Below are 15,456 nucleotides of genomic sequence, written 5' to 3' on the forward strand. Positions count from 1 at the left end.
AGAGGACCAAATGATTCAGCCTTACATTACTGGCCTCCAAGGTCACAGGACCTGACTGTATGTGATTATTTCTTGTGGTGGGTTTATAAAAGACTCTGTTTATGTGCCTCCGATACCAACAACAATGAATGAACGGAGACACCGCATAAAATCAGCTGTGGAAACTGTAACTCAAGACATGCTCTCCGCAGTGTGGGAACAATTTGAATACCGCATTGACATATGCCGTACATCTCAAGGGGACATATTGGACACTTATGAAAAGGTATTAAAAAAACTTTTTTAGTATCCCGTTCATCAACAATCAAAATTCACTGTCTATGTTTATTAGTTTAAGAAATATAGACGTGCCAAATCTGATGATTCTTTTTGATACAACCTGTATCACTAAAATGTACGGGCAAGGCGACCACGTGCTACAACTCAGCACATAAAATACACTAAGACGTCCAACCAGCACAGCAGCTGACTGGCCTAGAAGGAAAGGAAGGGAGGATTAGAGTCTAACGTCTCGTTGACAGTACCGTCATTAGAGTCGAGGCTGGCCTAGACAATTTTTGGTTGCCCCTCTGTCACACATACCCAGACAGATAGTGTGTCGTGGGCTTCAGCAGACTGGTTCATATACTTGGTAAAACGCCAGATGCATTCCCCTTATACAACGGGTGAACGTGGCCTGACGAATGCGAGTGGCCTTCAGAACAGTAAGGTACTGCCTTGTTCACAGTTGAGTCGTGGTTCAGTCTGAAGAGTGAATCTTTCCGCTGCTCATCCGATGAGTTCCTGGGACGCTTTACAACTCCGCTAATATTGTGGACAGGGACTGATATAACATCAACAGTGTCCTCTTGTGGAGAGGCATATTGCTAGGAGCACGTAAGCTGCTCCCACTGCGACGGTTGCTGTCAACAGAAACAACATCCTTCTACGGTAGACGCGCTTAATTAGTGTCACACACGGTCGTATGTTCCACCTAAACAGTTGGTAAAAGAGTACCAGCAACAATGGGACATAACACATCTTTAGCGCCCAGCTCACTCCAACGACTTAATCCGGATTTAATAGATAAAAAAATTGCTGTCCTAAGACGAGCCCTACCACTGCCATCATGAACCACTACTGAGCGCCAAAAGGCGATCGTTCAGCAATGGAAGGCCTTGAGCCCGTTCTACACCGGACGAGTGAGCTTGCAAGATTACATACGGTGCACCGGTTCCGCCGGCCTCCACCGTGTAAACGCGGGCCACTTGCATAAGATTCACGAGTACGATTGTTTCTAGACGAAATAGCATGGATCCTATTCTCACGCACATGAAAATGCTTCGCACAAGCGCAGACGACCGAGTGGGGAGCCCAACTGACAAACAGTACGCAGTTCTTTGTGAATTCTCTCTCCCGCTCAGCGAAATATTTTAGTCTGTTAGTGACATAAGTAGTTAACGGATGAAACATCTGCTATAAACACTCACTGGAATTTAAATGAAAGGAGGCTCGCGCGAGGAAGCGAACGTAATTCAGCAATCCAGACAAGCTGCATGAAAACAATTAATAACCATTTTACAATATGCGTTAGATGAGTATGCGCCAAGCAAGATCGTAAGAGATGGAAAAGAGCCACCGTGGTACAACAATCGAGTTAGAAAACTGCTGCGGAAGCAAAGGGAACATCACAGCAAACATAAACATAGCCAAAGCCTTGCAGACAAACAAAAATTCCGCGAAGCGAAATGTAGTGTGAGGAGGGCTATGCGAGAGGAGTTCAATGAATTCGAAAGTAAAGTTCTATGTACTGACTTGGCAGAAAATCCTAAGAAATTTCGGTCTTATGTCAAAGCGGTAGATGCATCAAAACAAAATGTCCAAACACTCTGTGACCAAAATGGTACTGAAACAGAGGATGACAGACTAAAGGCCGAAATACTAAATGTCTTTTTCCAAAGCTGTTTCACAGAGGAAGACTGCACTGTAGTTCCTTCTCTAGATTGTCGCACTGATGACAAAATGGTAGATATCAAAATAGACGACAGAGGGATAGAGAAACAATTAAAATCGCTCAAAAAAGGAAAGGCCGCTGGACCTGATGGGATACCAGTTCGATTTTACACAGAGTACGCGAAGGAACTTGTCCCCCTTCCTGCAGCAGTGTACCGTAGGTCTCTAGAAGAGGGTAGCTTTCCAAAGGATTGGAAAAGGGCACAGGTCATCCCCATTTTCAAGAAGGGACGTCGAACAGATGTGCAGAACTATAGACCTATATCTCTAACGTCGATCAGTTGTATAATTTTGGAACACGTATTATGTTCGAGTATAATTACTTTTCTGGAGACTAGAAATCTACTCTGTAGGAATCAGCATGGGTTTCGAAAGAGACGGTCGTGTGAAACCCAGCTCGCGCTATTCATCCACGAGACTCAGAGGGCCATAGACACGGGTTCCCAGGTAGATGCCGCGTTTCTTGACTTCCGCAAGGCATTCGATACAGTTCCCCACAATCGTTTAATTAACAATGTAAGAGCATATGGACTATCAGACCAACTGTGTGGTTGGATTGAGGAGTTCCTAGATAACAGAACGCAGCATCTCATTCTCAATGGAGATAAGTCTTCCGAAGTAAGAGTGATTTCAGGTGTGCCGCAGGGGAGTGTCATTGAACCGTTGCTATTCACAATATACACAAATGAGCTGGTGGTTGACATCGGAAGTTCACTGAGGCTTTTTGCAGATGATGCTGTGGTGTATCGACAGGTTGTAACAATGGAAAATTGTACTGAAATGCAGGAGGATCTGCAGCGAATTGACGCATGGTGAAGGGAATGGCAATTGAATCTCAATGTAGAAATGTGTAATGTGCTGCGAATACATAGAAAGATAGATCCCTTATTATTTAGCTACAAAATAGCAGGTCAGCAACTGGAAGCAGTTAATTCCATAAATTATCTGGGAGTATGCATTAGGAGTGATTTAAAATGGAATTATCATATAAAGTTGATCGTCGGTAAAGCAGATGCCAGATTGAGATTCACTGGAAGAATCCTAAGGAAATGCAATCCGACAACAAAGGAAGTAGGTTACAGTACGCTTGTTCGCCCACTGATTGAATACTGCTCAGCAGTGTGGGATCCGTACGAGATATGGTTGACAGAAGAGATAGAGCAGGTCCAACGGAGAGCAGCGCGCTTCGTTACAGGATCATTTAGTAATAGCGAAAGCGTTACGGAGATGATAGATAAACTGCAGTAGAAGACTCTGCAGGAGAGACGCTCAGTAGCTCGGTACGGGCTTTTGTTAAAGTTTCGAGAACATACCTTCACGGAAGAGTCAAGCAGTATATTGCTCCCTCCTACGTATATCTCGCGAAGAGACCATGAGGATAAAATCAGGGAAATTTGAGCCCACACAGAGGCATACTGACAATCCTTCTTTCCACGAACAATATGAGACTGGAACAGAAGGGAGAACCGATAGAGGGACTCAGGGTACCCTCCGCCACACACCGTCAGGTGGCTTGCGGAGTATGGACGTAGATGTAGATGTGATACAGCTCAGTGTGTCCGTCTAAAACACAAATATTGCAATCATTACAAAAGGACATAAAATACTTGATATTCTCGAAAAGTGTTTAAGTCGTCGATTCACTTATTGGAAGATGACAACAAACGCATTAGAAACGTAGAGCAGACGAATAGACAGGTACGTACTGTGTAAACGCTTTTCTGTAGTTTGAGCGTCTATCGCGTGGAGCGCTGCTGCAGACGACTTTCTTGTTCGTGTCGCACGCCCTGTTTAAAACGGGCTTTAGCGTAACCCAGGTTATTAGGCCTTTACAACTACTTCCTGCGAAACCACCGCACGCACTACAAAAATATGTACACCTCGGTGGAGGGAGACCTCACAGGGTGTCACCAACGGTTCATGGGCTGTTTTTCAGTATACCTCGTACCCTCATGACTGTGTCACGTGTCACAAAACAGCCAGGGAAAACTAACTCTCCAGTTCATGAGAGGAACATGTAGAAGGGTAAAGAGCGAAAAAGTGAGGACTTGGCTTTTGCAACTATATAAGAAAGTCAAAGAGTTTAAAAAAGGGCGTCACACTCTAATAACTTTTAAATCATTATCATGAGTGTACTGAAATTCAGTAAGTACAAGGAAATTCACTAACATATTCATAATTCCCACTTGTAGTGAACGGCAGCTTGCATTAAGAACAGAGAAACGCAAGATTATGTGCATGAACAGAAGAACAAAATTCAGTATCGCCGATTACAGCTTTAGGGGTATGTCGCTTGCCTCAGTCACACCGATTTATTATCTAGCCTCTAGTCATAACGCTATTACCCTATTTGAAGTGTAACGAAAAAAAATCTGTTACAGTTAGGTAAAATGGGAGAACTTTGGAAAAGTGTAGCGTGTCTGTTACAGAGAATCGGATCCAATATAATCGTACATTTTGTGTGTGTGTGTACTGCTCCTGGTTTTAGAACTATCAATTCGGTCTACATGAAAAGTACAAAGCATTTCACAGGCGTGAAAAAATAGACTTGTAATCGGCAGTTTCAGTCACGAACGACGCTATGGGGATAATAACCAAGCTGGAACGAAAATTACTAAAAGAAATAATCGACTGGTTGGTTTGATGGTTTAAGACTAGGATGGGAGAGTAGCTTGAAACGAAATTTATTTAGCCAATCACATCTGACAGCGTTCTAAGGTCTTTACATTCCTTGGTAGGAATGTTAACCGTGGCACCGTTGAAAGAGAACGGAAAGAAGAAAAATTTATTCAAAATATCACATCACGTTAAAATGACGCCTGGATTCCATGTAGTTACTACTTCGAGTTGTGATTTTACCTCTTGTTTTATTTTGACACGAGTTAGACAAGGATATAAACATGTTTCGTTTGGTGCATAGTTCCCTAACATAAATACTGCATGTATAAAAAGCCTGTAAATAGTACTGTAGATATCATTTGAAACACTTTTTTACGTCTCTGGCAAATTAGCCTTCGAGCTGCAGATTAGACACACTGCTTACTTCCTGCAACGAAGCACATACGACACACTGTTGGTACAAATAAGCCAGAATAACCTTAGAAAGCCACTGTATTTGTTAAATGTGAAATTTCATACAGGAAATTTGTATTATCCACAACTCGTAGAAGAGGGCCGACGCAGAAATGTTTACACAGGCGTATCATTGAAGCGTGTTCCTTACTGGATTCGAAATGTAAGGGGCTATAACTAAACTAGTGTGAAGGAATACCCGGCGGCCGGACTGATAGGGTGAAAAGAGTTTTCCTATTACAATAATGAGTTGAAACTACGGAACTTGTGAAATAAAAAATATTAAGTAACGTTTCTTGGCAATCAGTTCATTTTGATATGACTGACACTGTTATTTATTAGTTTTTTTTTCAGTCCCCAGGCTTTGTTGGTCAGCTCCGTAAGTGGTCTTATTTATTTATTTTTTTCATTCAACGTTACCTTCCTTTAGACTGATTAGGTGGAAGTCTGTCTATTTCGTTTTCGGTTAATTTTCTGTTCGGACTATTGAGATTCTGACATCTGCTCCATTAACAGTTGGCTGTGGAATAGAATTCATCTGGTTCGTCCGCCAATCCAATCCACTTTAGGAGCCTGTTTGGGAAGCCACGCCAGTAGCTATGCTACCGCGGATGGGGTACTCACCGTCACTGGAGCAAACAAACCAGTGCGGCGCATGGCGCTAGGCTAAGAAAGACAACAATAGAAGAAATTATGGGAGCACCTGTTAGGGATAAGGGTTAGATAAGGAGGAGGGGTGAAGATTTATGGCAGTAGTTATGGGAGATGGACGAAACTGGCAGAAGGACTTTTCAGTTCCTACCAAATGGAAATGAAATATTTTGAGCCCACTCGGGGATTGTTCCACTTTCTCACTGGTCATGGCCCCTCTCCGACATATCTATGTCGGTTTCGGAAGAGGGCGACGCCCACGTGTGACTGTGGCGCATCAGAGGGGACTCCTGACCATGTGGTTTATGAGTGCCCCCTTTTCGATGGTATAGCAGCCGTACTACGACAACAACTGCCGAGTAACAATACTTACGACCTACTGAGACAAGAAGGGACCTCTCAAACACTGAATACATTGGCCAACGAGGTATCACGGAAAGTACTGACAATATTCTTGAGAGACTTTCGTGACTAGTTGCTCATCCCCAATCGCGCCCAGCACTCCGATCCCGTACCGCCTGTTAGTGGATAGGTCGACTAAACAGTTGGAATCTTCCACGTGCAGGACCAGGTGGACTGGGGTGATCTATTTCACCAACTTGACATATGCAGCGATTATGACGTAGATTAGTTAGTAGTTTTAGTAGAATAGAATAGGATAGGATAGTAGATTACGAACCTGCAGCGACAATAAACTCCTTGCCTGCCTTGTGCCAGGCGCATGCTCTATGAGCCAGGTACCCAAGTAGGCTTATGCTAACACTGGCTCACATGTAACGCTTCAGGCAGTTAACACAAATCACCGGTAGTTATTAGAAAGTAATGCTAACACTAGAAATAGTCTGCTCATTAACCCGTGCAATCTGCCCATTAACCCGTGTAATACTGTCTGTAGTCTTGCAAATTAAATATGTAGTAGCTGCAATTTATAATAACATTGTAGAATATTAAGATCCACAAATCACTAAGGTGGTGGGTAATTTTTGTGTAATTATCATGAATGGAAATAAAGAATTTTAAAAAAATCAGTGCGCCCGACAGAGAACGCATTTTCTCCCAGGGAAAAAGAAGTGACTACATCCTCCCGTTGGTTAGCACGTACATGGTCGTGATGCGATGAATGGGGAACTCTGAATATGAGAGTTCGAATTTGGGAAGTAAGAAGTAGCGACACCTTCGGCATGCCAAAAATGGAATCTCTACAGTATTGTATTTTTGGATGTTGATTCTCTTCGTCATTTCCGTGTTTACTGAGAAAAATTGGATAAATATTACGCCTTATGCAAGACAATGTTTGTTTTTCTTTAGCCACAATGTTTCAGCACTTGCTGTCCTGTCTTCAGTGAGAAATTTTTATTGTTCACTATGAAAATTATTATAATATTGTAACATTTTCATTTCAGGTTAAAGTTATTTATTTACATGTAAAGGAATGATAATTAGGTGTCTAATTCTATTCTGGTGGACATTTATAGTCAATGGCATATGTCACTTGACGTACGAAATGTTGTACGTCGATGCTGCAGCAAAAACTTTGCCTAGAACTACTAGTATGGAAAACAAATATATATACAATTTTACACACACATCACATGTTGCTAACAAGCTATTTTTATGATGGTAGCTTTACTACTACCACAAACGTATACAGCCTATCATCTGAAAAGCTGCTATAAAAATGTGTGATAGTTATAAATCAACCAGCATAACAATAACTTCTCAGCATCGTGTAAGGTATGCGAAAACTACATATTTATATGTTTTCGAGATTATTATTTCTAGGCCTAATTTTCGCCGTTGCATAAATAGACAATATTTCGTGGATGAGTTCCGTAACATGTCATTAACTATTTACGTACACCAACACAAAAACTGACACCTAGGTACGGCCAAACTTTCAGGAAACATTCCTCACACACAAATAAAGAAAAGATGTTATGTGGACATATGTCCAGAAACGCTTAATTTCCATGTTAGAGCTCATTTTAGTTTCGTCAGTATGTACTGTACTTCCTCGATTCACTGCCATGAGTTCATACGGGATACTGTACCTGTGCTGCTAGAACATGTGCCTTTACAAGTACGACACTACATGTGGTTCATGCACGATGGAGCTCCTGCACATTTCAGTCGAAGTGTTCGTACGCTTCTCAACAACAGATTCGGTGACCGATGGATTGGTAGAGGCGGACCAATTCCATGGCCTCCACGCTCTCCTGACCTCAACCTTCTTGAGTTTCAATTATGGGGGCATTTGAAAGCTCTTGTCTACGCAACCCCGGTACCAAATGCAGAGACTCTTCGTGCTCGTATTGTGGACGGCTGTGATACAATACGCTATTCTCCAGGGCTGTATCAGCACATCAGGGATTCCATGCGACGGAGGGTGGATGCATGTATCCTCGCTAACGGAGGACATTTTAAACATTTCCTGTAACAAAGTGTTTGAAGTCACGCTGGTACGATCTGTTGCTGTGTGTTTCCATTCCATGATTAATATGATTTGAAGAGAAGTAATAAAATGAGCTCTAACATGGAAAGTAAGCGTTTCCGTACACATGTCCACATAACATATTTTCTTTCTTTGTGTGTGAGGAATGTTTCCTGAAAGTTTGGCCGTACCTTTTTGTAGCACCTTGTATATATCCAAATGGTACGACATAATAATAATAATAATAATAATTTTCAAACGGAACGTTAAAAAAATACCACCGAATAAAACACAGGATGCGCTAAAACATATCTGAGTAAAAAAAAAAAAAAGTGCCTTGTACAAATAGTGTGAGTGCAAGATAATATAAGAAATTCTTTTGGAGTATCTAGTCGATTTCTTCATAAAACGCGCTAAGCAAAGCAAATACAGTGCACACAGCAATTTATGTGCTCAAATCTACAAGCCGTTTTTGTAATTATAATAACAAATAATAAGTGCAAGCGAAGCCAAGACACGGACAGCACAGCATGCTGCAACATCTGCAGCAAATCTACATGCTCTATCAATTACTAGTTTTCAGTTTGCGCCGTACGAACTGTTTATGATTATTGTCAATTTGAAGAATAGCCCAGTCTGTCCGCTTCTTTCTTGCTCTTATCTGCGTTTAAAGTACCAGATGAGAATAACCGAAAGATATCTGACATTTTCTGCCTCATTCACAGGGTCTACGCCGGAACCTTGCCTTTCACGGAATGGACATTAGGGTTTAAACATCACACTGACAACGAGGTCATCAGAAACGGAGCACAGGTCGGATTGGGAAGGGAAATAGGCCGTGTCCTGTTCATAAGAACCATACCAGCATTTGCTTCACGCAATTTAGGGAACTCGCGAAAAGCCTTTCATGGGAAATGCTCTGCCGGCAAAAGCACTGTCCACGAAAAGCACGAGTCCCATTTGCATGCCTGGCCCGGCACAGTTTTAGTATGTCAGGTGTTTCACGATAGCGCACACTACGCTTCTCACGTGATAGGGCAACAGATTGTTAACCGTGTAGGGATAAGTTCAGAAAATAAACATAAAATCACTTTAAACAAAACGAGACATGAAAAAGTTAACTGTCGTAAAGGTGCGAAGATAAATAGTAGACGCTAAGTTGACCACAGACTATAGGTTGTAACACTATAGTTGCTGAACCAATTACTTTGTTCATCTGAGACGGTACTGGCTAAAGTAGCCGTTTCCGGTTTGCAACGTACTACGAAATAAGGCAAAACTTGTATCCGACGATGGAAAGAGTCTCTCTCTCTCTCTCTCTCTCTCTCTCTCTCTCTCTCTCTCTCTCTCTCTCTGTGTGTGTGTGTGTGTGTGTGTGTGTGTGTGTGTGTGTGTGTACGCGCGCCAGAGAATGACGAATTATAGACTGTAGCTTTATGCTACAACTTGTCTTGTGCGTTGAACGTACTGTGTAATGAAAAATAAATTGAGTGGGATCACAGACAAGTTGCTGGACCATGCAAACGGAAAATAAAAGTAAGGATGGGTGGATTAGATACGTGCGACGAACTCAGAGGAAAGGCAGATCCCGCAAGAGATCATTCTTTGTTAGGAACACGTACGCGCCGTTTTAATGTTGTCGAGTCCTGTTTGAAGGGTGTTGTAGACACCCAAATGTGTTGGAGAAGTATATCCATACATTTAAAATTGCTTATGTTGGCGTCGTTGAACCTAATGTAAACGCCTTTCCCTCGCCGTGTACGCTGCTTCGCTAACATCGTTGATTTTATAGGCGACAGCCGTTTTATGACCTCCAATATCACCCGACGTAACGCACCTACATTTTTTTGTAAATTACAGTAAGGCATTGAAATCGTATTCGGGAGGGGTGGCAAAGAAAAAACCGTTCGGCCATTCGAGGCTTCCCAGCAACACATAATGCGACTGCCCGAGGGTCCCGTCAACAAGACCACCTCATTTTTGTCCAAATGAACTTTTGCTTCGTCGCTACATCTACATCCATACTCCGCAAGCCACCTGACGGTGTGTGGCGGAGGGTACCTTGGGTACCTCTACCGGCTCTCCCTTTCAGTCTCGTATTGTTCGTGGAAAGGAGGATTGTCGGCATGCCTCTGTGTGAGCTCTAATCTCTCTGATTTTATCCTCATGGTCTCTTCGCGAGATATACGTAGGAGGGAGCAATATACTGCTTGACTCCTCGGTGAAGGTATGTTCTCGAAACTTCAACATAAGCCCGTACAGAGCTACTGATCGTCTCTCCTGCAGAGTCTTCCACTGGAGTTTATCTATTATCTCCGTATCGCTTTCGCGATTACTAAATGATCCTGTAACAAAGTGCGCTGCTCTCCGTTGGATCTTCAATGACCTCTACATGTCTTCAGGACGTTGAACTCTGAAGTTTTATTATATACTCTACAAAATTCAAAATGGAAAAGAATGTAATGTATGTGATCGGGTTCCGGGGATCACTCTGATCTCCTTTTTGCAAACTATACGCAGTGATGCTTCAGGAGTGAATACGTAATTCCTTTGTATTTCGTTGTGTCACCTATTACCTGTCTCCTATGCGATGTTGAGTGGCATATTAGACCCAAGCTAAATGCTTTGTGGGACCAAATTAACCCTAGTGTCAATGAGTTAAAGAAGGAGCGTCGAAGTGATCTTAGTGTGGCAATATGTCACCCAATTAAAGCCAACCTACCTTGTACTATACCTGTACACTTCAAAGAGGGGTAGATAACTCCAAAATGGTGCGTCCGAAAACATGGGTTATTTGGGGTGAGATGGTCGCCTTTGGGTTATCTACCGTCCCTCTGAGTCCCGATTCACCCAGCGCGTTTGAACGCAACCAGACTTAAGTTCACGAAGCTGGTTGGCGATCTGCGGGAAGCTCCTACTTGAGTGGTCCCGTGGTAGGACTTGGCTGGGGTGCAGGCTTGGCGCGCAGGCGTGGACGTGGCGTGGAACTTACCCCGACTCATTGTGCGGACCAGATGGCGAGGGCGCCTCTTGCTTGCATACTGCCAGGGACGGTAGCGTCAACAGGGCCTCGCTGCAAAAAACGTCTCCCGTTAATCGCTACTACCAAGTGCAAACTACACTGCAACAAAACTGCAAATACTGGCTACTGCCCACTGGGCCTGAAAGCTCGCCTACGCTCGCGTGTCCACACACTGTGTGCCCTCGCTACCGCAGCCAAGCTTTCCTACCCTTGGAGCTCAATGTCCCGCCGACAACGAGGTTAGTCTGTGAAAAGTGTAACCTCGCTGACATGGAAATTGTCTTACGTATGAACTACCAGCGACCTTTTTCTTTGCCTTTTTCAGAAGGATACTGGAACAGAGGCGGCCAGCCTCACCACGCAGGATACGGCTGTAACACCGAACTTCCTCTTCCAATGTTGTCAACAAGAAAAATGGGACCTATATTCTGCGCTCCAAACTAAGCACCTACTGAAACAAAACTGGCATTCGAAAGTAAGAACCGATGACATATTTCATAAAATCAAATCTGAAACTACTACACCCAATGGTGTTGTGGGTGGAGTCCATAGCAGAACAGGAATGGTTTTTCGTTCACAGTATTGGAAGTAGAAAACTCTGAACAGCGTGCGACAACGGCACTGTGGCTGCATCTGCATTATTGATCGCAGACACTGGCAAGCAAGATATTAACTTTTTTTTAAGCCGAGAGGCAAAGAAAAAGTGCGCAGGCAGTTCGTAATGGTTTGGTTAGGTGAAACTTGGGAAGGAGCCAAGCACTAGTCTAGATAAGACGCTTAGGGCGTCAGCAAATCAACAAGATGTTTGCCACGTCGGTATACGTATACCTGCGAATCGCAAACTCTAACCCAATCGTATCGTGCCGTAAAATACAAAAGAAAAAACAGAAAGCATACCTGAACTGATCAGTGTCCCAGTTCGCATTTAAGCCGCACGAAGGTGCCTATTAAGAGAAAATACAAACCCGATCCGCTCCGCGGAATCAGTCTCTTGCGACCATCACGCTTACTTTGGTGTGCGTTTTGCTCAGTATAAGTGGCCTGCACTTATACCGATTTAGAACAGCTTCAGTTCGATACAGTTCTCGGAGCCACATGGACACACGTTTTAAATAAAGCTTTCTGACAACTTTGGAGCTGCAACGCCCAATGAGTATGTCTAGGCTCGTGAGCATTTTAGCTCATATGCACCAAAATTTTTCCGATCGAGAGGCTTTTAAGAAAGAAACATCACCATAAACCAATATAAAAAGTGCTCAGATTATTAAAATGCCGTTAAAAATTTAAGGTGGTAACACTATCATCTGCGACGTGTTGGTAATTTTATTGAAACTTTTATGTGTAGTACCCCGAAGTGCTGAGTGGCACCGAACAGAAACTCGTATTCTAAGAGGGTTGGCTGTCTCACACATACCGCAGTTAGAATTAAAAAACGAAAATTCGAGCCAACAAGAAAAAGTACATGTCAACACAGGATGTCCCAGGAGGAATGGTCAATATTCAGGGATAGCACAGCAGCGACCATTCGAAGCAAAAACGTCTAGTAAACATGGACTCTAAAATGCATACCTTGAGGGCTATGAGCACTGAAACAAACCTCTTCTACTACAAGCTCTCTGTCTTCACATTTTGGGAGTAGATAGTATGGATCAGATTGTCTAGTAAACATCGGTTCCAAAATGCAAAACTTAGGAGCTATGCGGACTCGTTCAAAAGAAGGAATGTGTTTCAGAGTAGCGAGGTTTAAATGCTCATAGCTCCTGCCGCATGAACTTTTAGAGCCCAATCCTGAGAAGAGATAGAGTTTAGATTATGTGTAGACGCAAGGTATTAAAGGACAAGTCAAACCTAAGTACCGAGCGAGGTGGCACAGTAGTAACACTGCACCCGTATTAGGAAGGACGGCCGTCAGGATCCCCGTACGACCGTCCCATCCGTTTTCTCTGTGGCTTTCCTTAATCACTTAAGGCAAGCGCCGATATGGTTAATTTGAGAAAAGGACACTCCCGATTTTCTTCACATCCTTGCTCTATCCGAGCTTGACTCGTCTTATGATCTTATCATCGACGGGACGTTAAACCCTAAACTTTCTCCCATACAACTGTCCTTCAAACGAAAATTCCAGTGAGAGTGGCGGACCTGTTGTGTTTACGCCAGAGAATGATGACAGTATTTGGTTTGTGGGACGCTAAACTGCGCGGTTATTAGCGCCCATACAAAGTCCCAATATTTTCACTATCCAGTCTCGCCCACTTTCCCGAATGATGATGAAATGAGGAGGACAACACGAACACCCAGGCCCCTGTCGGAGAAAATCCTCGACCCGGCCAGAAATCGAAACTGGGACCCCGTGATCCAGAGGTAGCAACGCTAGCCATTAGAACACGATCTGCGGGTGCCAGAGGCACAGATGAATATGGCGACAGTGTGCACTTTTAGCTGCAGTTAAACTTTGTGAGGCATTTTTGTTCCATTATAGTATTAGCACACTATCACGTTTCAAGCATTTATTGACAGTGTAATTTGTGTGAATTTACGTCTCGACTAAGTAAACCCCTGACAGTCCTACGACGCTTTATTTTTTCGTAAAAATCTGATGTTGTATGCCTTTTTCGCAGTTGTGTTTCGGCGTCCACATATGATCAGTTGTTTAATAAGCCACTTTTTAAAACTGAATCCTCTGGACAGAGACATTTTTCTGACAGTTTGTTACTTTTGTAGTCAATTTCTGTACGACAAAAGCACTGAGGATTTCACAGAGTTATTATCTCATTATATTCTTCGTAGTATAGCAGACTTTTCACATTTTAGGCTATTGCCGTAGAAAATTTATTGCGAGCGTACTACTGCTTCTTTGGACCATCGTTTTCTTTCCTCTGTAATCTGCAACCATTTTAACATTTTGTAAGAATTCTCTAACATAACAATTGCTCATTTCAACTCGTCTTTCTCAACACACTGAATGACCTTGTGATAATTTTCCATTCAATACGTGCTACTTAACAACGCCAATTACTGTGAAATGGAATGTGGTTGGGCAAAGTCAAATGAACATGTTCGTTCCCTCTGTCTTAGAGACTACAGATTCAACTTCATAAAACGAAGTTGCTTGTCGAGTAACGCCGTACCATGTCTCCATCCGAATGTAGAGAGGCCACGAGGCTGCCAGTCAACGCTTCTGTGTCTGATGCTCCATCGATTTGTTTTGCTCCCAAGTCATTGCCAGGGTATGCCATCGACGTCTATACTCAGGTCTACTTGATAAGGGTCTCAAATACTGCAACAGTACTCTAGAATTTATCTTTCTAATTTCTTGTACGCAGATTCTCTAACAAGGAAATATCACCAACTTCACCTCATATTTTAAGGAGGAAAAGGCACAATAGCAAGATATCAGCCCCAGCAATCGATCCTGCGTGCAGATTTCACCCGTAATTCCGACAATACGCAGTTATAGCCTTCAGAACGCACAGCTTTAAAATACTCGTGCGCACCGGTTGTTTGTCGCTCGTTCTGCCTAACTGCTTCAGCCTAATACGAAGAAGTGCTGTGCAGCAGAGTGGGTAGCCTCATACTCGCGAGATGTTCAAGACTAGGGCAGATTAAGGAGGAAGGAGTGACATCTGCCCAACGTGTCTTGAAATATTGTTCGGGAACATGTGTTACCCACGTGGAAACGTGGTAAGTAAAACGAGAATGTAATATGTCAACCACATACACATACACGTTCAATAGTACTTTAACTATATTTTCGTACTGATATTTTGCAGCAGTTTTATACAGGGTGGTCGAATGATAGTGACCTGGCCAAAAATCTCACGAAATAAGCATCAAACGAAAAAACTACAAAGAACGAAACTCGTCTAGCTTGAAGGGGTAAAACCAGATGGCGCTATGGTTGGCCCGCTATATGGTGCTGCCACAGGTCAAACGGATATCAACTGCGTTTTTTTGTTTGTTTTTTAAAATAGGAACTCCCATTTTTATTACATATTCGTGTAGTGCGTAAATAAATATGAATGTTTTAGTTGGACCACTTTTTTCGCTTTGTGATAGACGGCGCTGTAATACTCACAAACAAAATTCGTGGTATCACGTAACATTCCGCCAGTGCGGAAGTTACAACATAAAAGTAATGTTGTTGTTGTTGTTGTTGCGGTCTTCAGTCGAGAGACTGGTTTGATGCAACTCTCCATGCTACTCTATCCTGCGCAAGCTTGTTCATCTCCCAGTACCAACTGCAACCTACATCCTTCTGAATCTGCTAGGTATACTCATCTCTTGGTCT

The 15,456-nt window shown here is 42.9% G+C and overlaps 1 protein-coding gene across 8 annotated transcripts in view; it reads right to left on the bottom strand.

Moving 5' to 3' along the window:
- The window catches only part of LOC126299478 (transcription factor CP2), a 793,232-nt gene that overhangs the window by 228,124 nt on the left and 549,652 nt on the right, over window positions 1-15,456 (bottom strand). For 4 of the 8 annotated variants that reach the window (XM_049991412.1, XM_049991411.1, XM_049991413.1 and 1 more), the window contains one exon: window positions 11,139-11,219. The exons of the other annotated variants lie outside the window; for them this stretch is intronic. In XM_049991412.1, coding sequence (XP_049847369.1) covers window positions 11,139-11,219 — 81 coding nt within the window. The remainder of the gene's footprint in view (window positions 1-11,138; window positions 11,220-15,456) is intronic. 8 annotated transcript variants of the gene reach the window in all.

This window comes from Schistocerca gregaria, chromosome X, assembly GCF_023897955.1.
Source record: "Schistocerca gregaria isolate iqSchGreg1 chromosome X, iqSchGreg1.2, whole genome shotgun sequence".
NCBI lineage: Eukaryota > Metazoa > Arthropoda > Insecta > Orthoptera > Acrididae > Schistocerca > Schistocerca gregaria.